This window comes from Mesoplodon mirus (genome assembly GCF_964341445.2).
Source record: "Mesoplodon mirus genome assembly, chromosome: 2".
NCBI lineage: Eukaryota > Metazoa > Chordata > Mammalia > Artiodactyla > Ziphiidae > Mesoplodon > Mesoplodon mirus.
Window position 1 is genome coordinate 206,430,321 of NC_138977.1, and position 25,543 is coordinate 206,455,863.

General features: G+C 41.3%; 1 protein-coding gene across 1 annotated transcript in view; it reads left to right on the plus strand.

The window, feature by feature from the left end:
• The window catches only part of SORCS3 (sortilin related VPS10 domain containing receptor 3), a gene marked incomplete at both ends in the record, with an annotated part of 605,283 nt that overhangs the window by 362,704 nt on the left and 217,036 nt on the right, over positions 1-25,543 (plus strand). The window contains one exon of the mRNA XM_082611582.1: positions 22,134-22,207. Coding sequence (XP_082467708.1) covers positions 22,134-22,207 — 74 coding nt within the window. The remainder of the gene's footprint in view (positions 1-22,133; positions 22,208-25,543) is intronic.

Sequence of the window (25,543 nt, forward strand, 5' to 3'; positions counted from 1 at the left end):
GTAGCTATTTATCAGGTGTGCACTTTGTGCCATATCCTGTGTCAAGCACTTATTCTACCTTGCTCAAAGATGCCCAGTCCTGTATTGTATATAATAACCATGCTGGAATTAATCTGTCTTATCAACTTTGTTACTTTTGCATCACCCAGAACAATATTCAGCATGCAGAAGACCATCAATAGGCATTGTGGAATGGGTGAAAGAGCAAATAAATGAAGGAATGCAATTATTTCTAAAGTAAAGATCAACTTGATGCAGGAGCCCATTATCCCTGATGAAAGTGACAGACGATCTTTCTGTTCTGTATCAGAAGGGGACTGGTTACCATAGAAATGCATTTCTTTCTCTTTCTTTCTCTTCCCTGAATTTTGCAGAAGCACCAACAACTTATATTTGAATGTCAAGGCCTAAGAGCTCTAATACTTTATGACTTTACTTAACTCAAGTGACGTAACCAGAGCCCAAACCTGCTCCCTTGGAAAATCTAGTGTTTTGTTTCAAACACCTTGTATCCATGGTCTTGCTGCTACATCAGGAAGCTTCTTGGATCTGTTATTGTCATCCATGGGGTTGCCCATACTTATCTGTCATTGGATGTCCGGGATATGGGATTAACTCTTTATGGAATGAGAATCTTTTAAGTCAAGGGCCTCATAAATATTGACCATATAAGACAGTGTCTTCCAAATGAAGTTGCCTAAACGTTATGGCTCTCCCTTGCTGTCAGGGGGAAGTTCAAGTATTTAAACACAGAATTCAACCTTTACACAGTTTGGATCATAGGCGTATCACCCTCTGATTCTCTCTGCATACCCTATACCCCAGGTTTATCTCAGATGCACATTAAGTATGGGCAGATCATAAAAATAACTATAGTAAATTGGTGTGGCCATGCCCTGCCTAAAGCTATTCAAACTCATTAAAAAGCTATTTTAACAAACAAATAAATAAATAAACCAGAGTAGCTCCCCCTTTCCCCCCAGAAACCCCACACACAAAGTAACAGAAGCTGGACTCGGATTACAAGGTTGAGACTCCTGCACCAAAAAAAGGGGAGGCACCTGATCGTCACCATTGCCTTCTTCCTCCTTATGCTGTCCTGTTACTGTACCCTTGCTTACGTATGACTTTCTGCCCTTCCTGAAGAGCTACCAGCTCACATATCAGCCAGTCAGAAAGCACCTCCCTTGTCTGAGCTCCTATGACACTCATCCTCTGTACCTCCATTGCCCCAGCATATAATGTCTAACATTGGACTTAATTATTGCAAGCAACACACTCCCCCAGGAGATCATACGTGACTAGTGTTCAGGGCATGTGTCCAAGACATTCACATGTCCAAAGTGCGTTGCACAAAGCCTTGTCGTTGCTACATTCTCAGATAACACCCATTGGCTGGTGCTTGATCCATTAACATGTGTGTACACTAAAATAGAATTAACCAACCAATTGAATGAATAGCTTTCTGTGCTGTTTCACAGAGCTCAAGCACTCTTTTATTTTTCCACCTGAACTCTGACACATTCTCATTTTAATAATGAATGATTGTAATAATATTCCCTGAGATGGGATAATTTCAGCTGACTCACTTGACATATCTATCACGCACTGGATAATATAAAATATGTCTTTGTGGATTTGCCCTTATCAATATTAGGAAGCACCAGGCTTTTGCTTGATTCGTTTTTCATGGTGTCTCTGATCTGCTTTAAAGCTTACAGTTAAGGGAAAGTTGGGAGCCATTTTAAAATTTCCAAGCTATTAGTCCCAGCTCTGTGTTTACAGGCTACTAGTTCCAACAAACAAACAAACAAACAGACAAATGAAAAACAATTCTTCTACGAAAAGACCTGGACGAAGCTTATGCTAAGTGAAAGAAGACAATTTGTATAAGTTATGTAATGTGTGATTCCAACTATATGAAGTTCTGGAAAAGCCAAAACTATTGAGACAGTAAAAAGATCAGTGGTTTCCAGGGACTAGTGAGAAAGGAGGGATGGATAGGTGGAGCACAAAGGATTTCTAAGGGCAGTGAAACTGTTGTGTGTCGATGGTGGATACATATCCTTCCTTCTACATTTGTCAAGACTCATAGAATGTACACAAAGAGTAAAAACAGTGGACTTTAGTTAATAATAATGTATCAATGTAAGCTTATTGAGTCTAACAAATGTACCAGCTACTGCAAGTCCTGGGGAAGAGAGAGGCTATCTGGGAATTCTGTACCTGTAGTTTCCACACATTTTTCTGTAACCTAAAACTGCTCCAAAAAATAAAGTCTATTAATTATAAAATTCTTAATTTAAATAATTAAGACACTAAAACATATTCCAATTGTCAAGAGATGACCTCTTAGATATTTTACGCAGAATACCACTTTGGACATCCTGGGAGGTTGGAGAAAGGCCATTGCAAGGATGACTGTGGTGAAGTGGATGGCAAGTAGAATGGACAAGCCAAAATGACAGTTAATTCCCTTGAGAACTTTCTCTAAACAGAGCTTTTAAAACAATTATTTCTAAGATGCCATGAAGATCATTAAGTCTGTAATAAAAAGACTTTAGAAAGACAGGATTTAAAAGAAAAAAAAGATTAGAGCGTCTGTGGGAAGGTAGTCCAAGAGTGACCTTGTATTTAATAGGCTCGTTGTTTTACCAACCAGTGACACTTATCAAAGTCCTCTCCTCCCCCCCCCATCCCAGGCTCACTCCTGGTAAGAAGAGCCCTGGGATAAGCTGTTTCCACAAACTCTCCTGTTGGGTGAAACACTATTTTGGAGTTCTCACCAATTTCAAATCGACAGAATAAAAGTGAAACCAGAGCCAGTAGATAAATGGGTCTAGTTGTTTTTATTTCAGTCACTGGTCTAATTTTTTTATTATTATTACTGTGAGTAAACAAGGGCTAGAAATAGAAGCATATATGCAGATTTATTTTTTTAATCTGATTCCTGTCTGCTGGCTGCTACTCCTGAAATTGCTTGGCCCCTATCAGTGGCTGCCTCTAAGCTCGCAGCCAGAAGAAAGAGCAGAGAGTTCCCAGTGTTGTTTGGAGAGAGGAGATTGGTGGTGGGGCCACTTTTCTGACTGAGGAAAACAGCCTCCGGTCTTCCCGTCATTGGCACTGATGGATTGAGTCTTTGTTTTTGGTGCTGCAGCTTTTTGCGTGTGTGTGTGCTTGGGGCTGTCGGCAGAAAGCTGTTTCGGTTGGAGGCTGTGTACCGTGCCATCTTGGCAATTCTGTATTTTCAGCATTTCATCAATGCAGAGAGTAAGGGAAGTCATAATTGAGGCTGCCTTTCTATAAATCATGCCACCGAGAGTGAGCACATCCAAATGATGGATCCAAGAGGAACTTTTGTCGCTTGCCTGGGGCCAGTGGCAGTAGGGGTGTTGGAAAATCAGTCCGAAGCATCTCTGTAGCTGCTGAGAAAAGCAGTGAGGAAGAAATAGAAAATAAATTCTAAGTTTCCTGGCCAAATTATGAATGCTGGACATGGATAGGACTGGGAGGGTTGGGGACAAATAGCAAGAAATTAGCAAACCGTAAAATCTAGTTGGAAATGGGGGGAGGAGCTCACAGGCAGAGTGATTTCCATGCACTTGCCTGGGCAGATAAGGAGCTGGGAAGTCTTCACTTCAAGGAGAAGCCAGCCTCCCTTTCCCCTAATTATCTTGGCTTGTGTAGTTTGACTTTGTCATGGGGACACTGCTGGAATTTAGTGTTCTTGGTGCAATAACGTTAAATCAAAAAGAAAACAAAATGGCAGAAGGGGGCATCTGTATGTGTACGTGATTCACACTCCTTATGTGATAGGTAATAGCACAGAACTGACCTCTGGGTGAGAGCGCACTGAATAGCCCCTCGTGTGACTTTGTGGGTGGTCTTCCTGATCTTCCTCAAGGGATTGTGCACACTTTCTCATTCTCCTATCTAATGATGTAGCTGAGAATGCATTTGACTGTTGGTTGTCATTCACTGTTCTCTGAGTATGAAATGCCACCATTGGAGGGTTGAGGGGCCACTTTCCTGTCAGACAAAGATGTAATAAGCCCATCTCATGGTTACTGGCTTCAAAGGGGACTCCAGCATCGATCCCTTGGGACCCTGCCAGCCCTGAAATGCAACGTTTCCATGAAATAGGTTGGAATAAGGGCAGGGGAAATGGAGAATAGGGGGATCAGGTCTTTACCCAACCCGTGTCTTGGCTGTTATATGCTGGAAGGAATCTGAGTTTTGCCTTGTTCGCCCAAGGGAGCTTCAAAAGTCCTGATATCTATATATTTTCCCCCAGACTAGAGTAGAAACTCCAGGCATATATCTAGAAAAGAGGCGGCCAAGGAGTGTGTATAAATGTATGTGTGTGTATGAGCTGCCTGCTTAAGCATTAAACAGAGCCTTTTTCTGAACGCAGAACTTTCAGACAGAATGTGTAACACACGGCCTGTATGCCTGGTAATTATCTATCGTGAGGTCAGGAAGCTCTGCTGTGTGAGTGCAACCATTTCATAGTTTTATATTTTCTTTGTTTATTTCCCTCTTGGATTTCTACAGTAAGTTCTTTCTGAAAATGCTGGTCTCTACCAGCTATACTGTGGAGTCTAAGGGAAAGGATTGTGTCTTATTTTTCAGTGTGGTCTCTGTCAATGCTGGGAACAGAGAGAAAGGTAGAAACACACTCAGAGGGAAAAGTATCTTGCCTTCAGCAGGGCTTTTCCTCAAGAGCGCTATTTTGTCCTTGCTCAAACCTTGGAGGAAGTTGTGTTTCGTTTGACTGCGGAGGTTTTTCCCTTGCTTGAGGACTTTGAGTTTTTGTGGGTGTCTCTCTTCCCCCGCGTTGCTCTTGGTTACACATTCAAAGCAGCAAGCACATCTACAGACAAGCTCAGCAGGTGGATGAATGAACATGGGGACGCCGGTCCTGGGAGCCGAGGGCTACCCTTTGAGCGAGGAGACATTCGTGTGCCACTTGATGTCATGGCAGCTGTTGGCCTGCCCAGCCTTCTCAGAAGCCTTTTCCCAAGGAGAACCTAGTAGTGATTTATTCAACAGCTGTCCTGAAAACTCTTGACTGTATTTATGAGACCAGCAAAATCATTCTTTCTCAGGTCTTTCTTTGGAGAAATTGGAGTTTCTGCAGATTAGGACGCTTGGATCTCACTCCAGTGTTCTTTCTGTGTTGCACTGGGCATTGCTTGACATTCTCTGGCTTCAGAACCTGCATTGAAAAAAATAAAATAATCACCTGCTTACTTGTCTGTTTCCACCATTCGATTTCAGGCTCCTCCATGGCGGCTGTGTTTTGTTTCTGCCTATCCCTAGTACTTAGCAGAGCATACACGATAGGTAATTTATACACATTTGATGAGTACCTATTACTTAATTATAATTTTCTCTTTTCTCTTTCTCTCTCTCTCTCTCTCTCTCTCTCTCACACACACACACACACAGACACACACATAAAAATCCAAAGAGGAATAAATTAGTGCCTGTACCTCTTGAAACCCTCACACACTCTTAATTTTCCCAGATTTGAATTATAGTAAATGACACCCCTTTCTAAAGGCTCAACATCTTGGAATTGTCTCCTTCTCTCAAACTCGACTCGAGTACAGCAGCAAATCTTGTCATGTCTACCTGCAAAACATATCCTGAATATGATCATTTCTCTCATCTTCCTCTACTACGCAGTTGGTAGAGTCCAAAATCTTTGAGTTGTCTGTGATGCCTCTTTTACTCTCAGATCTCACAGCCCTTCCATCACCAAATCTTACTGGCATTACCTCCAGAACATTTTGCTAATCCCTCCACCTTCCCAACTCCACCATTCATAGGCTAGTGCAGGCCACCACCCCTTTTCCCTGGACCACCCCAATCATCCCTTCTCTGTGGATCCCCTACTTTTTGCAGGTGATCTTTAAAACTTAAATTAGATTGTGGCAGACTTATCTTCAGATGCCTCCATACACTTCCGTCATGCATAGAAGATCCCAGATCCTATCAAGGACAGATATGCCTTGTACATGAAGCCCTCCCTGATTTCTCTCTAACTTCATCTCCCAAAGCTTCTCTCGCTGTGCACTGCTCCAGCTACACTGGCCTGTACTATTCCTCCAAGATGCCACTACACTCCCACTTCGGGGTCTTTGCCCTTGCTCTTCTTCCCTCCTAGGTCTCTGTTCAGATGTTCACATCACCTGCTCTTTTATTTCATTCAGGTTTCTGCTCACATGATAGCCATTCAAAGAGGTCTTCACTGACCGCCTTCACAAAAATAGTACCCCTTTCTTGCTTTATCCCCTTATCCTGCTTTGATCTTCTTCTTAGTAGTTATCTTTGCATGACATTATACAATTGATCCTCATTATTTGTGGATTCCGTATTTGCGAATTTACCTACTCGCTAAAGTTCACTTATAACCCCCAAATCAGTACTCAGAAAGTTTTTGTGGACATTTGCAAACGTGCTGAGTGGCAAAAAATGTGAGTCACCTGACGTGCATGTTCCCAGCAGAGATTGAACCAGGTGATGCTCTGCCTTCTTGTTTGAGTTCTCAGGGTACAAAGAACTGTCTTTTTCATGGTCTGTTTTGTGCCATGTTTTTTTGTATTTTTGTGCTTTTCTTTGGTGGTTTCACTATTTACAGTGGCCCCCAAGCATTGTGCTGGGATCTGTCTACTGTTCCCAAGCACAAAAGGCTGCTGACCCCTCAGTTCATGGAGTGTACGTGGTAGTGGGAGAAATGGGCAGTAAGTGAATGAAATATATTTTAAAATATATATACATATTTTTTGACAACTGTGTTTTCTAGCACCTTGTTCTTTGCTGTATCCTTAGACTATAGAACCATGCCTGGTTCAGGTAAGGTGTTCACTAAATTACTTAGTGATTAAATGGATGAAAATAATCAGTGAAATATTGTCAAGAATGTCTCCAGAAGAAAAATCTGACAAAAAAATAGTTTGTCTGCCAGACAGTTTCATTTTAGCAGCATGCTACCCCTAATCTTACCACAGCTCTGTATGGTAGATATTCTTAGAACTCCCCTACCCCTGCCCCTGGAAACAGCCTGCCCAAGCTCACATTGCTGTCTGGCTCAGAAGCTCCATGTTTCCATGTTGTGAATCTTGGCTTGTGTGGTTATTGAGCACATAGGCCATGGAATCAGACAGCCTGATTTGAATCTGATCTCTACACTTACTCTGTGTTTTCAGACGAGTGACTTAGTCCTCTCCAAAGCTCAGTTTTCCATTCTGTAAGATGATGATAACCAGATTTCCTCTCAGGGTGGTTGTAGGGTTTAAAGGCAAAGATGCAAACCACTTAATCTAGTACCTGATGTATAATAAGTACTCGTTAGACATTAGTTATTATTATTATCATGTACTTGTGCGCTCCTGGTGTTGGAGAAATAGGTAAAAAGGGTGTGTAACCAAGCTAGGAAGCATTCAGGATAAAATTCCTCTGTTGGGACCTCTTAACCGACGCTAAAGACCAGTACCTAAGGGCAGTGGTCGGCAAACTTTCTGTAAAGGACTGAATAGTATTTTAGGCTTTGCCAGCCATATGATCTCTGTTGCAACACTCAACACTAAACGAATGAGTATGGCTAGGTTCCAGTCAAACTTTCTTTATGAAAAAAGGTGGATCGTAGTCTGCCAACCTCTGTTTTAGACCAGTAGTACTCAACCCTGTCTGCACATTAGAGTTACTTGGAGACCTTTAAAAATACCTATGCCCGGGCTTCCCTGGTGGTGCAGTGGTTGAGAGTCTGCCTGCCGATGCAGGGGACACGGGTTCGTGCCCCAGTCCAGGAAGATCCCACATGCCTCAGAGCGGCTGGGCCTGTGAGCCATGGCCGCTGAGCCTGCGCGTCTGGAGCCTGTGCTCCGCAACGGGAGAGGCCACAACAGGGAGAGGCCTGCGTACCGCAAAAAAAAAAAAAAAAAAAAAAAAAACCTATGCCCATGTAGTCTATTCCTTAAAATCCTGATTTACGTTTTCTAAGATGGGGCCCAGGTATCAGTATTGTTTAAAACTTTTAGGTAACTGTGATGCAGAGTTGAGAACCACTGACTTGGGTCACTAAAGCCAAGAACAGAAGAACATCAGAGAAGTTGCTGTCTTCCTGGCTTCACCCCAGCTCCCTCCTCACCCCATTTTAGAACCCAGAGATCAGCATTTTCTGTGCACTTTGGGCAAGGGTTGGCTAGGCTGTGGTAAGTCCCCTTTGCTTAATGCACAGACCATATGACTTTTGGATCTAGAGGGAAGTCTAATTATCTGTGTAATAAATGCATTGTACTTTCAGGGAACACAGTCCAGCTGTTACTGTGCATTTTAGCTGAGGCTATGCTGTTTGCTATTTAATTGTGTTCCAGCACTGGCAGTTGGACAGAATCTTTTTGAGTGGAAGCAGTCTGCCTATCTTCTTTTCCCAGGGTCTGGTTTCTGGGATTGAGCTAGGAGCGGGTTTCCCAGGAGCCAAAAGCTGTCTGACTTAAGAGCCAAAAGCTGTCTGACTTAAGGGCAAGTCACTCTTCTCTACTTAGAGAATCTGTGACACCCCCATCTCTAAGGAGCTCCAAATATGCAGCTGGGCATCCTCTACCTGTGATGAAGGTAGAGATTGACTGAAAACAGGATGATGATCTTAGTTATAAATATCCAAGCTTCCATAAGAATGATTTACAACAGAGTTTCTCCATGTGTTGTTCCTCTGCATTTACACTAGAATCGTCTGATATCTTGTCAAAATGCATATTTCTGGGCTCCACTCTTGACCTTCCAAATCAGAATTTCTAGAGGAGGGCCTGAAATACACATTTTAAACAAGACATCTGAATAACTTTGACATTTGAGAGCCACTATTGTGGAGCAAGCCCTTCATCATACTTAGATAAGAAGACTGAGATTGAAGAACTTAAAGTCTTCCTCAAAACAGCTCAGTTAGGCCAGTGATAGAGCCAAGACTTGTATCTAAGATCTGTGTAGCAGCTAGCTAATGCTGTGTAACCAACTCTCCCTAAACTTAGAAGCTTACAACAATAAACCTGAATTATTACTCACAACTCTGTGGATTAGTTGGGTGATTTTTCTGGTCTCAGCTAGATTCATTCATGTGTCTGTGGTCAGCTGTGGCTGGGTTGGCAGCTGTGTTGATCTTGTCTGGGCTCGCTTTTCTAGTTAGAGCTCAGCTGGCTGTATGATGGTCTGAGGTGGCTGTAGGCTGGGTTCTCTTCCATGTGGTCCTTCATCCTCCAGCAGGCTAGCCCAGGTTTGTTCACCCTGGTGACAGCATTCTGAAAGATTGGAAGTGTCCAAGGCTTCTGAGGGACTACACTCAGAACTGGGATTCTTCTCCTGCATTCTGATGCCCAAACAAGGGGTGAAGAAATAAATTCTAGCTCTTGAAGGGAGGAGCTGAAAATCGTTTTGCAAAGGTCTTAGATACAGGGAGGCTGAATGAATCCATCAAATCTGCCACAGAGTCCTGGCCTTTCCAACAACATTTGAGTGCCTTTGAAAAAAATTCCTCTGCCAGCTTTTACAAATGTTTAGGGAGCATGATTAATGAATATTCTCTTGGGTTCTCTTCCTAGGATTATTGCTCTTGGATTAAGAATCAAAAATCATGTATCTAAAGGGACCTAAGAGCTCATTGGCTTAAACCCTATCTGATGCTTTAATTTCCTGATGGTATCACCTTAATCAAAGTGCTCATCCATTTTCTACTTAAGCACATCCAGTAACTCCCTGGAGAACTTGTTGCCATGCAAGGAAGCTTCTTCCAGCCTCGGGGAGTTCCTTCCATTAGAAAATTATTTCTTATGTCAAGACAACATTTACTTCTGTCTAGATCACCTTTTGGTCCTGCTCTGCCCTTTGATGCAGCAGGAGAAAGTCTCATTGTCCTTCCAGAGAACAACTTTTTCCCATGTTTGAAAACAGTTATAAACCTCTTTGCTCCTTGGTCAGTTTTCTGTGCCACAACCTCAAGATCTGACAACCTTTCTAGGATATTAGAGTTTGAGCTCCCTTACAATTCAGGTTTTTTCCTTGATAACACTCATTTTTCAATGGCAGCAGATATTTTGGAATGAACACTGGTTTTGGAATCAGATGTCTTGGAGTTTGCTTTGGGATCTTGAGCAAGTCCTCAGTGTTCCTCTCCAAGAAGTGTGGACAGAAATAACCATTAAAAAGTGTTTATTTTGAGTCAGTTAAACTATATACAGAAATACCTGTCAGGGGCAGATCCTCCATAAATGTAAGTTTCTTTTTGTCTTTATTTTTATTTTTCCGAAAGAATAGACTTTGAAGTATACACTATTTTTTCCCCTTTAATGTCTTGAGTTTGAATGAATTCTTAGAGTTTCTGGTCACATATTAATACTAAACTCATGAGCATGTTTAAATAGTCCACCTGGAGATATATTTCAAATGGTGTTTCATATGGTAGGTATAGTAAAGTCTTCATTTCTTCCAAATTAAAGGCAGGTATTATTGTTTTGATACTTAAAGATAGTAATTTACATTAAATAAATGACTTAAAACTAAAAAAAAAATTAGGGTCCTTCCGTCTCCTTTAGATTCAGGTTTTGGGGGAAAGAAAAACCAATTTCAACTTGGAAAAGAGTTAAAGACAAATTGAATGCAGTGAAAAGCCAGTAAAGTAGGTGATAAAGTGGATATTAATAGAAGGCGGTGATGTGAAACCAAAACCATGAAGGAGAGAGAACACAGGTACAGGGGGAGAGGTGGGGGTCAGAACAAATAAAGTCAGCTTATGGAAGAATACCAACATTTGTGTTCAAAGGGTACTGCTTAAAATGAGATGCTTCTGAATCATAATGAATAAAAATGAATAGAATCTGATTGCAAAGGAAGATGGCCAAGAGAATAGGACTGTGGAGACAAAAGAGTGGATTTTGGTAAATACTGTGTGAATTGTTTGTAAGATTGTCTCGTGTCTGTTAGCTCAGAAAATACTCTTCAGCAAGAAAGAGGATAAAATGAATTGTGAAAATGATTTGTAAATAAAAGTGCTGAAGAGATTCAAGGCACGGTGTTATTCATGTATGGTATACCCAAATGAGCCATTATTCCTGTGAGGTTATATTAACTTGTTTTTCTTTTAGAATCAAGTAATTAACAAAAAATGACAATACAGCAGAGTTACAAGAGCATTGAGGTGGGAATCAAGATGCTGGGTTTGAATTCTAGCTCCACAATTAACTAGCTCTGTGATACTAGGCAAGTCACTTAGGTTCTCTGAGCCTTAGATTCCCCATGTGTCAAAAGAATTTTCCAGATTACCTCTAAGGACACTCTCAGCTATAAAAGTTTGTGATTCTCTGATTCTGTGTTGTCAGCAGCTCAGTGGAAGTTTCTTTGAAGGGATCAAGATTTCAGATGGGATTCTCTCAACCAGGGGCCCCTAATCTATCTGAAGAGATTACCTGAAGTTTTGATGCATAAGTGAATTAAATGGCCAGATTAATGGTTGGATGAATTAAATTAAAGCAATTTGAGAGCTTATAAGAGAAACCTGTTACTGGAGTCTGGTTGGACACTTGGTGTTAATTATGAGAAAAGAGATGCTATTCATAGGATACTCTTCCTTTCTCTCCAGCTTCTTTTGTGAATTTGCTTTTAAAAGTAGTCCTTTAGTTTTCCTTTTATAATCTTGTCTCTTTTGACCAAGTGTGGCTTCATGGACAGGAGACAATTTGAACTAATATTGAAAGAAGGGTAGAATTTAGACAAGTTTGGGAAGGGAAGGGAGGCCTTTCAGGTGCAAAGAATAGAACTTTGAAAGGCTTGAAATAGAAAAATCGTGTATTCATTCAGGACATATTTATTGAGCATCTATTCTTCCAGACCTGGCACTGTGTTAAACACCTGGGACTATTTAAGTGGCAATTCCTACTATCTAGAAAGGAGGACAGACGTCAATCATATAATTACACAAATATATAATTTCATATTTTGGTGAATATTATGAAATAAGGGGCTAGCGAGCCATGAGAGCAGATGGCAGGTGGACCTGGTGCTGTCTGGGGGCAGGAGGTGACCAAAGAGCTTCCCTTAGGAAGGGTTATTTCTGCTGAGACCTGACACAGGAGCAGCAGTTGAGTACATGCATGGAAAGAGGGAGAAGTGCAGAGTGGAGGAAGGGCATTTTAGGCAGACAGGACAGCGTGTGCAAAAGCCCTTGGACTTGTGAGTCCATGGCATGTTTGAGAAGCTAAAGAAGGCTAGTGTGGCTGCAACTTGGAAAATAAGGCAGATGGAGAGAATCCTGGAGGAAAAGGCAGGTGGGGAGTGAGCACGGTGTCCCCCCTTTGACAGAGTGTAGACACTAGCATCCTTATGAGCCAGTTTCTGTGTGCCCGATTGGAAGAAAGCATCTTTACTGTGGGGTGGGCATTGGGGCATCTGGGCGCAAGCATCGTCTATGCTTTGTGTTCTCAAATGGGCCTTTAGAGTCACCAGCACCTCTAGCAAGGAGTAGAACAGCGACTTGGGAAATAAAAGGCTTTGCTTATTCAGATGTACATATGACCTCTGAATTGGAGGTACAGTTGGGTGGATAAGCCTGAGGAATCCTACAAAAGCCATGACAAAAATAAGGCTTGCTATGTTAGCAAACAGGGTCTAATGGAATTGCATTCTTGCAAGTATGGTATCACCAGAACTACATGTTTTCCTCTCCCTTGGTCATAAAATTAAATGAAAACCCTGCCCAAGGGTGTCTCCTCATATCAAGTCCAGGATTCCAGTTGTCATAGGCACCAAGAAATGATCACAAACCCCGCTTGTAGTCACCCTACAGAAAACACAGTTGAGACAGTTAAATGAGTTGCCCCCATCAGTAGCATCTGGTCCCTAATTATGCATCAGCCATTTTTGGTGTCGCTCCCCCCTCTTCAAATAGGGACTCAAAAATGCACCCCTCGGGGACAGTGGTGTAAAGAGAGTATGATAGATATAGTGTCTTTCTGGAGGGTCCATTTCACTTGAAGATTTGTGAAGACATTTATTTTTTTATTCTAAGCACAGATATAGAGTAGACTATAAAATATCCATGGAATTTTCTGGTGAAAATTAGAGACTTGAAAAGTTTGCCCTTATGTCAGACTGCTTAAGGTCAAACCTCCAGATTCCTGGTGGGATGCTTTATTCCCTTTGGCTGTTAGAGATGTTTTGATGAAAAACTTTGAGAAGCATTGAGTCTTAAACTGTTATAAGATATCCTGTGCTTTTCTCACCGACTTCTTAGAGTAATGAATTTTATGAACTTGCTTTTAAAAGTAGTCGTTCAGGCTTCCCTGGTGGTGCAGTGGTTGAGAGTGCGCCTGCCGATGCAGGGGACACGGGTTTGTGCCCCGGTCCAGGAAGATCCCACATGCCTCAGAGCGGCTAGGCCCGTGAGCCATGGCCGCTGAGCCTGCGCGTCTGGAGCCTGTGCTCCGCAATGAAAGAGGCCACAACAGTGAGAGGCCCGCATACCGCAAAAAAAAAAAAAAAAAAAAAAGTAGTCGTTCATTTTTGCTGTTGTAATCTTGCCTCTTTTAGGTTTCAAGGGAGGATGTTTTGTAACTTGATAAACAGGAGTGTATCTACTTACCCCTGTCTGCTTTCATAGTCTTCACTCTCATGGCGCATCTTTAAGTCTTCATTTTATCCTCACACCTATGCTTTTGCAGAGTTGTTTTCCCCTGTTCCTCCTGAACCCTTTACATGACCTTATTCAGACCCCTTTCCATCTCTGCTCTTTCTCCTTTGAGATGTGACAGTTAGACCAATGTACACTGATCCACGGCCAAATGAGTTGTACTTTTGTAGGAGGATGAGATAATGTTTGTTTTATTTCCAACATCTTCTCTAATGTCTAGAGATCTTCACCTTTGTTCGCTGCAGTGTTTGCGGGGGGAACTTACCCTTCAGGCCAGCTCCTCCTCATCCATTCTGACTCAGTCCCTGGCCCAGTGCCAAGCCCAGCAGACCTGACCACTCCTTCCTTTGAATTCTCCTAGCCCTCCTCTGCCTCTGTTGACAGGCGCTTCCTTGTGTCGTGTTGCGCTTACCTGTTGACACATCTGTCTTCTCATCTAGAGATCAGGGAACCTTGTGTTCTTCACCTTTGTATCATCATACATGGTACTGAGCTTCGCACATGCTAGTGCTCAATTAACATTAAATAGATTGAGTGAAATTGTTTGACTTAATTGATTACAGGGAGTATTTACAGTAATTTTGAGATTCTTTTATTCACTTGGTGGCATCCAATGTCAAAGAGTAAAGAAGCCCAATATAAGGGGCTGCATCTTATGATTCAGACTTTTAGAGATGGAATGGGAGGGACTTCAAGGTAAGGTTGCCAGATAAAATTTAGGGCATGTAATTAAATCTGAATTTCAGGTAAATAACAACGCTTTAAAAATATAGGCATATCCTTACTGTTACACAGGATGCACTTACACAAAAAATTGTTTATTTTTTATCTGAAATTCAAATTCCCTGAGCATTCTGTATTTTTATTTGCTAAATCTGGCAATCTTACTTCAAGGTCAAATAGTCCCACTGTCTCCTGCAGGCAGTTGTAGGTCTGTGCTAGGATTCAGATCGCCAATTGGTGGTCTTCAGGCAGCACTTGGCCATTTGTATTAAGACACATCTTATTTGCCCTGCAGTATGTTTTAAATTTTTCAAGTTTTGCCAAAATTGAAAAATATGGAGATTTCCCATAAAAAATCAGAATTTTCAGGTTATCTTCAGAGTTCTAAAGCCTGACCACACTGGCTCAGCACTCCTGTCCAGCTAGGGAACAGCTAAGCCCATTTTTTGATGGAGCATGAGCTCTCTGGACTCCTTGCTTCTCCCCAGCATTGTGGGGAAATTTCATCTGCCAAACATTATCAGACTTGTATGGTGTTTTTCTTAGAGTTAAGAGGAAAGTGAAACATTTTTTGAATTCATGTCTCTATTAAAAGCAGGAAAATGAAAGATAGCCTTTTATCAAGTGTTTCAATAAAAATGGGAAAAATCTTCTTCTTGGATAAGCAAAGAAATTTCCTTAGTGCATTAAGTGCCAGCAAAATGAGCCTGTATCTAAAGAATACAAATAGTGGTACTGTTTTTCTTATCCCTCCCTCACGTATTCACACAATGAACTTTAGGGCATTTGAGTTCTTGATCTCCGCTAGAATGTAAAATCCCTGACAGCAGAGACTTTCTGTCTTTTTGGTTTACTGATGTATCCTAAACCCACAGAACAGTGCTTGGTTCTTAATAGACATTTGATCAATATTTGTTAAATGAAGGAATGGATGATGTAAACCGTCTGAGAGAGAGAAAATCTTTGTGGCTAGAAATCTTCAAGAAGGGAAGAAAAATGTTGCCATCTCCAATAGGATGGCATAACTAGGTGACTGTCTATGTCTTTTTATAAATATCTTTATGGTGTAGATGCCTTATAACTCCTAAGGGCGAAGGAAAATGGTTACTGAGGACAGAAGTTCTTGTCTACATCTCCAGAGCTTAGAGGGACCTTGGATGCAATTGTTTCCCCTCGTTATCAAGAAAGGAGTTCTTTGGAGAACATCTGAGGAAGGAACCAGAGGCACAGGTTGGAAAGGGCTCTTTGTTACTATGTGACCTGGTTTCTCTCCTGCCTACAACTAACATTGCCACAACCCAGGGGATTCTTCCTGCAGCCTTGCAGAAGCCAACCAAGCCCTCCCACTTGCTCTGTGGCTACCAAGGAAAAAGGTGCAGAAACCTTATTTTGAGCAGAAACCAGTCTCATTTTTTTTTTGGAAGACCAAGATCGTCATGGCCATAGTTCAGTGGAATGCTACCTAAACTCCATGGGTTTTGAGTAAAAATCAGGACAGTTACACACTAAGTTTGAATTTGCCTACAGGGGAGAGCTTTTATATAAATGTATTCCAAACCATCCTTCCCTCTACATGGGGGATCTGCTGGCTCTAGGGAATCTGGCTGGAATACCAAAAGCTGCTATAAAATGTATAGTTTGTTGCCCCTTCTCATTTTGTCTGGTTACTGCCATATGGTCTTTATGAATTCACAGTTATTCTTAGAAAATATCCTTAGGCGTGTGGTAAAAATGCATAAGACAGAGAAATATAGGCAAATGAGAGTTTGGTTTTCAACCACAGATTCAACAATCTGGCCCTAAACAAGACTTCTGGCCTTACAACTAAATGCCTAGGAGTGGAGACAAGAAAACAACAGAAAAATGTAGCCAGATCTGTCATTATTACTCCTGGTAGCAAGCGTAAGATGCCTATATTAGTTTCGTAGGGCGGCTATAACAAAGTGTCACAAACTGGATGACTTGGAACAATAGAATTCCATTGTCCCACCATTCTGGAGGCTAGAAGTCTAAAATGAAGGTGTTAGCAGGACCATGCTCCCTCTAAAACCTATAGGGGAGGCTTCGATTCTTCTTAGCTTTTGGTGATTTGCCAGAAGTCTTTGGCATCTCTTGGCTTGTAGATACATCACTAAAATTCTTTGTCTTCACATGGCCTTCTCTCTGGGTGTCTTCCCTCTGTGTCTGTCTATGTGTCCAAATTTCTCCTTATGATGATATCAGTCATATTGGATTAAGGCCCATCCTGACCTTATTTTAACTGGATCATCTGTAAAGACCTTATTTCCAAATAAGGTCACATTCTGAGATACTGGGGGTTAGGACTTTGACAGATCTTTTTCTGGGGGGTGGGGCATAATTCAACCCATAACCTCCTAATGCAGTCATATTATTCTTTGAACTTAAGCTTTCCAGATACAACTTGTTGTTCTTCCTGTGGAATATTACATTGATTAAATTGCCTCTTCAGTTTTTCAGCTATCAGATGCTTTTCCCTGGCAGGCTGATATAATCAAGGAACGAACAACTGAATCAATAAGGAAAAGAGCGTGTGCTCTTTCATATTTTCCAGCTGTTCCGATGATTCATTTAGGGCGCTGCGTGTGCATGTCACTACTGAATATGTGCTTGTTAAGAGAGATGAGACCATGACACATAGTGGAAGAAGGGGGAGAAGGGGATCTGGATTGTTCTTTGGTAAAAGTCCAAGAATGACCTCCTTGAAGGGAGGGGACATCATAAGGCGGTATATGGAGGAGAACACCGTCTCATGTGTAACTTTGTGTAAACAAGAAATGTTTTAAACATGTTTATTGTTTGGAAAATACATTTTATTTTAATGTTGCATGAAACACTTTGGGTTGAAGCCATGCAGGACTATATAAACACTGCGTGAGCTAATACATTTTCTGTCCAAGGAAGGAGTCACCACTATCCATGATAATAACCTCTGTGAAATACCATTTTATGGAAAGTCCCATGTTGCTTTGTCTAATTCCAGTTCCCCAATGGAAATATTGCAAGTTTAATTCTTGGTCTTTTAAAAGATAGATAAATAGGGCCTCCCTGGTGGCGCAGTGGTTGAGAGTCCGCCTGCCGATGCAGGGGATACGGGTTCGTGCCCCGGTCTGGGAGGATCCCATATGCCGCGGAGCGGCTGGGCCCGTGAGCCATGGCCGCTGGGCCTGCGCATCCGGAGCCTGTGCTCCGCAACGGGGGAGGCCACAACAGTGAGAGGCCCGCATACCGCAAAAAAAAAAAAATAAAAAAAAAAATAAATAAAAGATAGATAAATATAGCATGTACATTATAAAAAGAAAATTATTGTTACATAAATATAAATAGAATAAACCATAGGCTACTATTACTATTGAAGTATAATATATATCTATTGTAAAGAAATCTAAAAATAATGGGAAGCTTTAAAAAGCATATAAATTACCCATCATTCCACAATTCAGAGATAACCACTACTAATATTTTGACATATTCTCTTCTAATATATTTCAAGTTATGCAATACTTTAAATAAAATTAGCATCAATATATGCATGGTTTGTAACATATTTTTAAATAAATAATATATAATGAGCATTTTCATACCATTAAACAATCTTCTAGCACTTTCTATTGAGTGATTGCCTGTGTGCTTTGTTTCTATTTCAGTGTCAGAGCTTTCATTTTTAAAATTACTAAAGTAATAACATGTTCACAATAATTTTTTAAAAATCCCAAAACCGAAAGAAGAAAATATCAATTGCCCACAATCTTACCATTGCAGAGATAATAAACAGTATTAATATTATGACATATAATGCATGGCAGTGTAATTGTCTGGATTTCTATCTTTTACTATCCATGGTATTTTTTTTTTTTTGCGGTACACGGGCCTCCCACTGTTGTGGCCTCTCCCGTTGCGGAGCACAGGGTCAGGACGCACAGGCCCAGCGACCATGGCTCACGGGCCCAGCCGCTCTGCAGCATGTGGGATCTTCCCGGACCGGAGCACGAACCCGTGTCCCCTGCATCGGCAGGCAGACTCTCAACCACTGCGCCACCAGGGAAGCCCTATCCATGGTATTTTTAACCTTTGTAATCCCAGCACTTAGTTCAGTGCTTAAAGCATAGTAGTTGTTTGATACACTTTTAGTGAATGCATGAATGAATGAATGGATGGATGGAGAGGCTGCAAAGATTCAGCTTGTGGGAGAATACAATTCATTTCAGACTCAGCAACCTACTGTAGATTGAGAGACAAGGTAGCTAACCCAAGGCCCTTAATGAATAGGAGCCTGCTCTTTCTGTTCATCTGAATCAGCCTCCAGGCAAAGAATTCAATTTGATTTTTCTCTCATCAGTCAAACTGAAAAGCTGAAAAAGCAAAACCAGAGACAAGGAGGCAGGAAGTGGAACAGGCTTGGATGAGTAGATCGGCACTGAGCTCTAGTTGTTTCTGTTGGGAAGAGCATGGGATGAGAGGAGCCATGTTTCTCCCAGCAGTACGCCCGAGCAGGAGCTGTGGTGGGTGGCATTCTGCCACGACAAGCATCCTCCATGATGGAGGGTCTGATGATTTCCCTGGGGGATTCAGGGGTCAGTGTGACCCTCAAGGTTTTTGCCTGACCTGTTGCTAGAGTTTGCAGCAGAGGAAGACACAATCGTGCTGGGTTTTATTTGGGTTTCTGTTTGCTCAGATTGGAATCAGGGCCGACAGAGAGTCTGATCGATATCTTTGGGTTATAGAAGGCACCACCCAAAGTCTCTTCTATATTTAATTGAGAAACATCTGTCTTAAGTCTCAGCATATGCCATGGGAAAGAAAGTGATCTATTTCTTAAAACCCTGCATGGAATACTCAGTTCTTGCAATAAATTATGTGGATATATTCTCCCATATGGGATGGTCTGGTCCTCACAAACCCTCTCCCTCCTCCCAAGCCCCTCTCCAATGTAAATATACATACAGAGAGATATAAAAACATCCGCAAATAGATAGATGGATGGATGAATAGGGAGACAGACAGACAGACAACCTCCACCTGCTTTTGGCCAGCAACTGTTATCACATCCCTCCTTTCTCTTAAAAGCTCCCCCAGAGCCAAGCTCAAGACCTTAGCCATATTGACACCTTTCTCCACATTGTCTCTTCCACCCAGGAAAATCTCGATCCACCTTCTCTCTGGTCCACACCACCTATTTCCAAAGGCCTAGCTCAAAATATATTTCTTCAGGAAGCCTCATTGTTCCATTTTTACCCCAGTTTATCTTTCCCATCTCTCACCTTCTAGAGCCTTAGCCTTTGCCCCATATTCCCATTTGATGTGGTAGACCTGTATGTATATTTGAGGGTCAGAGTAGTTTTGCCTATTTTTCCTATGTGCAGAGTTGGACACACGTAGTAGTTGGTACTTACTCATGGAGTAAGAGCCTGGTCTGAATAAATACTGTGAGAGTTGGTGGAGTTGGTGTGGTGTAGTATAAACCTGGCATCTGCTAAATCAGCATAGATGTCCTGGTTTTCCATACGGCTGCTATAGTCACTTTGTAGAACTGAGCATTTATGCCTTCATCTATAAAATAGAAATGCTAATATATCTCTTTAACTAGCTTTTAGACTATTTTGAGTTATATGATGTATGTGTGTGTGTATATATATATATACGACCACACACAAACATATCTGTTATTTACTGGACAAAAAAGAGACTTTAAAAAACGTAGTTCATTCATGGTACCAATGTTCAGTAATATTTCCTGAATGAAACTGAAATGGGACCAAACTTCTCCAAGCCCCCCAAAGCTTTCTTGAGATTACCGTAAGTTCATACAAAAATTATTTCTGTGTGCACTGTAAGATTATGAACTCAAAACTTACAGATGGAAACATTACCTGGGTGTGGTGCACTGGAGAGCACTGTGGGTAAACAGTTATTGGGGGTGTGATTACAGGGATATCCTTCACCTGACCCCATTTCTATAAACCTGAGGACCACCTACTTCTGCCTTGCTCAGTTTTCCCAGTTGTAAACATTTGTGGAAAAATATAAACATGATGGAATTCTCATTATAAACTAGGCACCGTGATTCCATAGAAGGAGATGGTGGTTAGGGCCTCAGAAAACCTAAATCCTAGTTCATTTGGCGACACTGTAACTTCTTCAAGATTGAGTCTCATTAAATGTGAAATAGGAGGTTTGTGTGCTCCTCTGTTATATGCCAGGCGTTGTATAACCACGGACGCACAAAGGTGAATAAGGCATGATCTCTGCCCCTCTTACGACTCTCAGTCTAGGGGGGGCAGAGAGGTGTGCCAACCAGTAATGGCTAACTGTGAGCCCCTTCTTGCAGGCTGATGGTAAACACAGTGATGCCAGCAGGGAGGGAGTGGTTAACTATCTGGGTGGATGAGGGAATGCTTGAGAGCAGGGGTTTCCATTAGTAATAGCTGTCTTGCCTTCTCTTCAGTGTCCTCGTAAGGCTGAAATGTATGTGAAAGAGCAACACAGTCAAACATGAATAATCATAATGATGATGATAATATTTATTATTACTAATTTTTACTAATTATGTTATTATAATCATCAGTCTGATTCACATATTGTACTTCTAGGCATTCAATTCAAAATAAACCCCACACTCCTGGCTAGTCTCTTAAAGGGATGCTGGGTTTTCCCGTATGTGTTACAAAGGGTTCAGACTCTGCATTCGTAAAATAAGAGAATGTGGAATCTGTGTCGTTTGGCCTCTCAGAGGGTTCTTTTTTTTATTTTTCCAAAGTCCTGGGGCTCTTCTGGGTTTTTTTCTCATTCCATGAGTTTCTGTCCATCTTTATTGCCTGTTTTAATTACTGATTTAGGCGACAGATATTTAGTGAACACTATGTATTCAGGGAGTATAAATACAACTAAATAATACAGACAAATCTGAAACACACAAACATATTTTATCCCATGATAAGTGCTCAGTGGAAACAAATGATGAGTGAATTGAGAAGGAAGAACAGTGAGTGGACCAGAGGTCAGAAAAGGCTTTGTGGAGGAAGCCGCACTTGTGGTGGCCCTGCACGGATAGGTGATTTTCACTTAGGCACAAGAGTGGTCTTATCCTTGCCATCTTACAAAGACATGAGAGTGTGAATGAGTCTGGTATCTTAGTGGCATCGAAGAGACCATTTCATTTAGATTATATTATATTTAACACTAAGAGATAACACTGAAGGAGCACAATATTTTGATTTAATATTGGCTCAGATATCAGCTGCTGAGCATTTTTACCTATGAGTGTTACTTTTCCTATGAGCACAGAATATACCTCTTCTTTATCTTCATATCCACCAGAGTGCCTTTCATGTAAGAGCAGTTCAATAAATATTTTAAAATATTCAGTGTTGCTGAACTGTTTTAGATGTAGCTAAAGACTTCTTGGAATTTGAAGAAAAAAGGAAGATATAATTTACTAAAGGCTTTACCCCTAAAGGAGAGACATGGATGGCATCAGAAATGATTTTACGCTCAGCTCAAAAGCGTCAGTTGTTTGGATGTATATTGAGTTAGAAGACCCCATGATGAGCATAGTGCAGTCATATTCATATATTTGGATAGAATGGATGCCTACTTGAGTGTGTTAGGCACTCTGATGGATTGGATTTTCATCTCCAGAAGGGTGACACGTGCATTCCTGTTAAACAGTGTCCCTTGATGCTTATGCTCTCCTCACTTCCTTGTTTTGCAGCTCTACAGCTCCATGGACTTTGGGAGACGGTGGCAACTCATGCATGAACGCATCACACCCAACAGGTTTTACTGGTAAGCCCCATCCTCAGTCTCACCACCCTCTTAGATAAGGAATTATCAGACAACATAGCACTCGGGAGAATTCCTGGACACCTTCAGCACTTGAAGTCATGTGTGTCCTAGCCCTTTGCTACTCAGAGTTTGGTTCATGGACCAGCAGTATCGGCATCACCTGGGAACTTGTTAGAAGCACACAATCTCAGGTCCCACTAAGACTTCCTGAGCAAGGCTCTGCATGTAGCATAATCCCTGGTGATTTAATGTGCATATTAAAGTGAGAAGCCCTGGGCTGGAGAGCTCCATGAGAAGGTCATGATGGGGTGCTCTTAGCTATGTACTAGTCTCCCTTCTTTTTGGAAAAAGTAGATATTTTATGAACCTATTCTAAAAGCAGTATTCCGAAAACATAGTCTGAAGAACACTAGTTCCACACAGTGCTTCTCCTTCCAAAGGCATTTCTGTGGTCACATAATTTTAGGTAACGGTTATCTAACTCTGCCCTCCTGGAGACTCAGGATTCACGTTAGGATACTGAAGACTCTGGAGAAGCCCAGAGGGAGGGAAGCTGCCAAACACAAAGTCACTGATTCCCAAACTCATTTCACTCCAGAGTCCCTTTCTCACGACACACCTGAATCCTACAGAGCCACTTCTGTGGAGCACATTTTGAAAAACTTTTTTAAGAGTGAATATGTGTTTAAGATGAAGAATTAGCCCTTCCCCCAATCAGAAAATGTCATTCTTTTTTTAATTGAAAAATACTTCATTAACTATATATTATGTCATAAATTTTAGTTGGTATTATCAGGAAGAACAGATTTACTCTTGTACAAGGGGCAAGTGTTGTTATTAACTGGTATTTTTTAATACATGCATACTGTTGTTACCTTGGTTGTAGCAAAGTAAACTTGGTTTGGTATAATTTTACCTTTTACTCTTCCTTGCTCTATGAAATGCTTCTTAGTTGTATCTCGCTTTCATTTCGGCAGAAATCATGGCCAAATATATGTAGGAAGCATACACCAAAGTGTATAGTATTCTTAATTATGTGCTTAATTAAAAACAGAAAAAAATTAACAGTATTTGAAAGTAGTACCTCTTCCATGTCTCATTTTAAATACCTTAGTCAGTTCCCTTAGGAAGTCACGAGATGGCCATTTATGCCTTCCACAAGGCGGGGGTGGTGTGTGTGTGGATGGTGGTCATGTAGGTATATGTATCCCTGTATGTATATACAACCATGCCAACATCTTTGGAAGCAGCGTTTTCACCCAGTCCCCTCTGCACCTATAGAACTTTGTCCAGAATTAAAATGATGATTGCTGAAGCACACTGTGAAAATCAACCATGTCGTATTATACACAAAGTACTGGGAGAAAAAAGGGAATTGGGATCACTGCTTTTGACTCAATACCTTGGCTATTCCCAGTTATTTTTCCCTTTTCAGACCAACTATTATTTGGTCTGTAACTATTATTACAATTATTATTTGGTCGTATTTAGAATTGTATTAAGATTTTTTTCAATAGACTAAGGCAGAAAAAGGAAATATTTGTTTTTCTGACATTCTAGGTATATAATTACTGCCTTTTTGCTCAGCTAAGGTGGACCCGTTTCTCAGTGTGCCAACATTCAGAAGTCCCTCAAAAAGAAAAGAGTAGCCCTCTGCTCTTTCTGGAACAAAGTCTTGAGATGGTAAGGCAGTTAGCCGACTAGGAAGTCAAGTTGACGGAGAAAGAAAGTACAGTCGACTGGATAAGACTCGTCATTGTTTCTGAAGGAAATTAAATTAAGTGGATGATGGGCAGCATTTTCCTTTGTTTTGCAAAGAGCAAGAAGAGAATGTTCCCATTGCTGTCTGCCTTCCCCCTTCCTTTGTGTAGCAGAAAGAATAAATTCCCAGGTCCTGGCAATTGTATTTCACCTCTTCGCCACTCTGTGCTTCTTTCATATATGCCCCCATGGGGAAATATAAAAGTTAGTGCCTGTGCTGGCTAGACAAGCTGAAAATTCCATTTTTGTATTATCACTTCTCTGTGTCTGATGTATAATTGCTGTGATTATTCTTTTAGGCGCCATAGCAGTTGCAGAGGAAGAGCTCATTTTACACAGACCTTTTTTTTTTTTTTCCCCAATGACAGAATTCATGGCTGTTGAAAGCGCTTATGTTGGAGAGACATGGCTTGTATGGGTTAGGAGTGGAAATATCAACTAGGCACCTCCTTGAGGAAAGACAAAGTGTGCATTTCTCAGGGTATAAAGCACAGCTTTGGTTGAGAGAGCGCCTCTCCAAGCTCTGGTTTCCGCATCTATGCAATGGGAACAATATTCTTCTTGTCAGTTTCATATGATTATTGAAAGGACCAGATATAATCCTTTCACAATTGGACTCTTGGTAATTTCGTTTCACCATTTCCGATTTATAATTTGTAAGTTATGTCTTTAAATACTATGTTTACCTGTAGTTCTGAAGACTGTGACACATAAGCGATTTGTCATTTTTCTGGGACGCAAATTTGAATCCCATTCCCAGTGAGACTGTTTACTTGTGGACATCTGATAACAATCGAATGGGTCTAATGTACTGCCAAGAATCCACATCTCAACCTAACTTTATTGTCCTCGCTCTTTCTGGAGTCATAATTCTTCTGACATGGTAAAAACAAAACAAATCAACAACCCAAAGCCCTAGAGCTGCTTCTTTGGGAGGGTTGCTGCAGGGTGAAGGGGTATTAGGGACGGTGGGGACACACTGGGGACAGGGCAGTCATGCCAAAAACAAGACATTGAAATAAAAGACTTTTATCTTGCGGTATGTAGACAAATAGAGTGAACATGCTAACCAGACAAAATATTGTCCAAATATTGTTATCTATAATTTGGAGATTTTCAAATGTCTAGGGATAGATCCTTCACGAATGCTAGGTTTCTTCTCCCATGTCGCCTTCAGTTGGTGGAAAGTAGCAACCTAGAAGGGACTTGGGGGGAAGAACACTATGATTCAGAAAAGATTTCTGCCAAGTGTGCTGGAGAAGACTCGACCATCTAAGTGATGGTCAATGTAATGGCTGTGAAAATGCATTGGGAATCATAAGGGGCTATCATGATTATCCATTTCCTCCTTAGGGCCGCACAGTGCCTGTGGGTTAGACAGGGCATGGGGCATAATATTCATTAGCATCAATCATAAAAGCTTCATCTAGAGATAAAATTTTCTTTATGAATTCCAGATGTTCTAATGCCATCAAGAGAGGTCATCTAGGAATCTTACACCGTGGAGTGACTGGGCCATCAAACTCATGCCCTGAGAATCAGACTGACGTGAAAACTCTTTTATATGTGACCTTT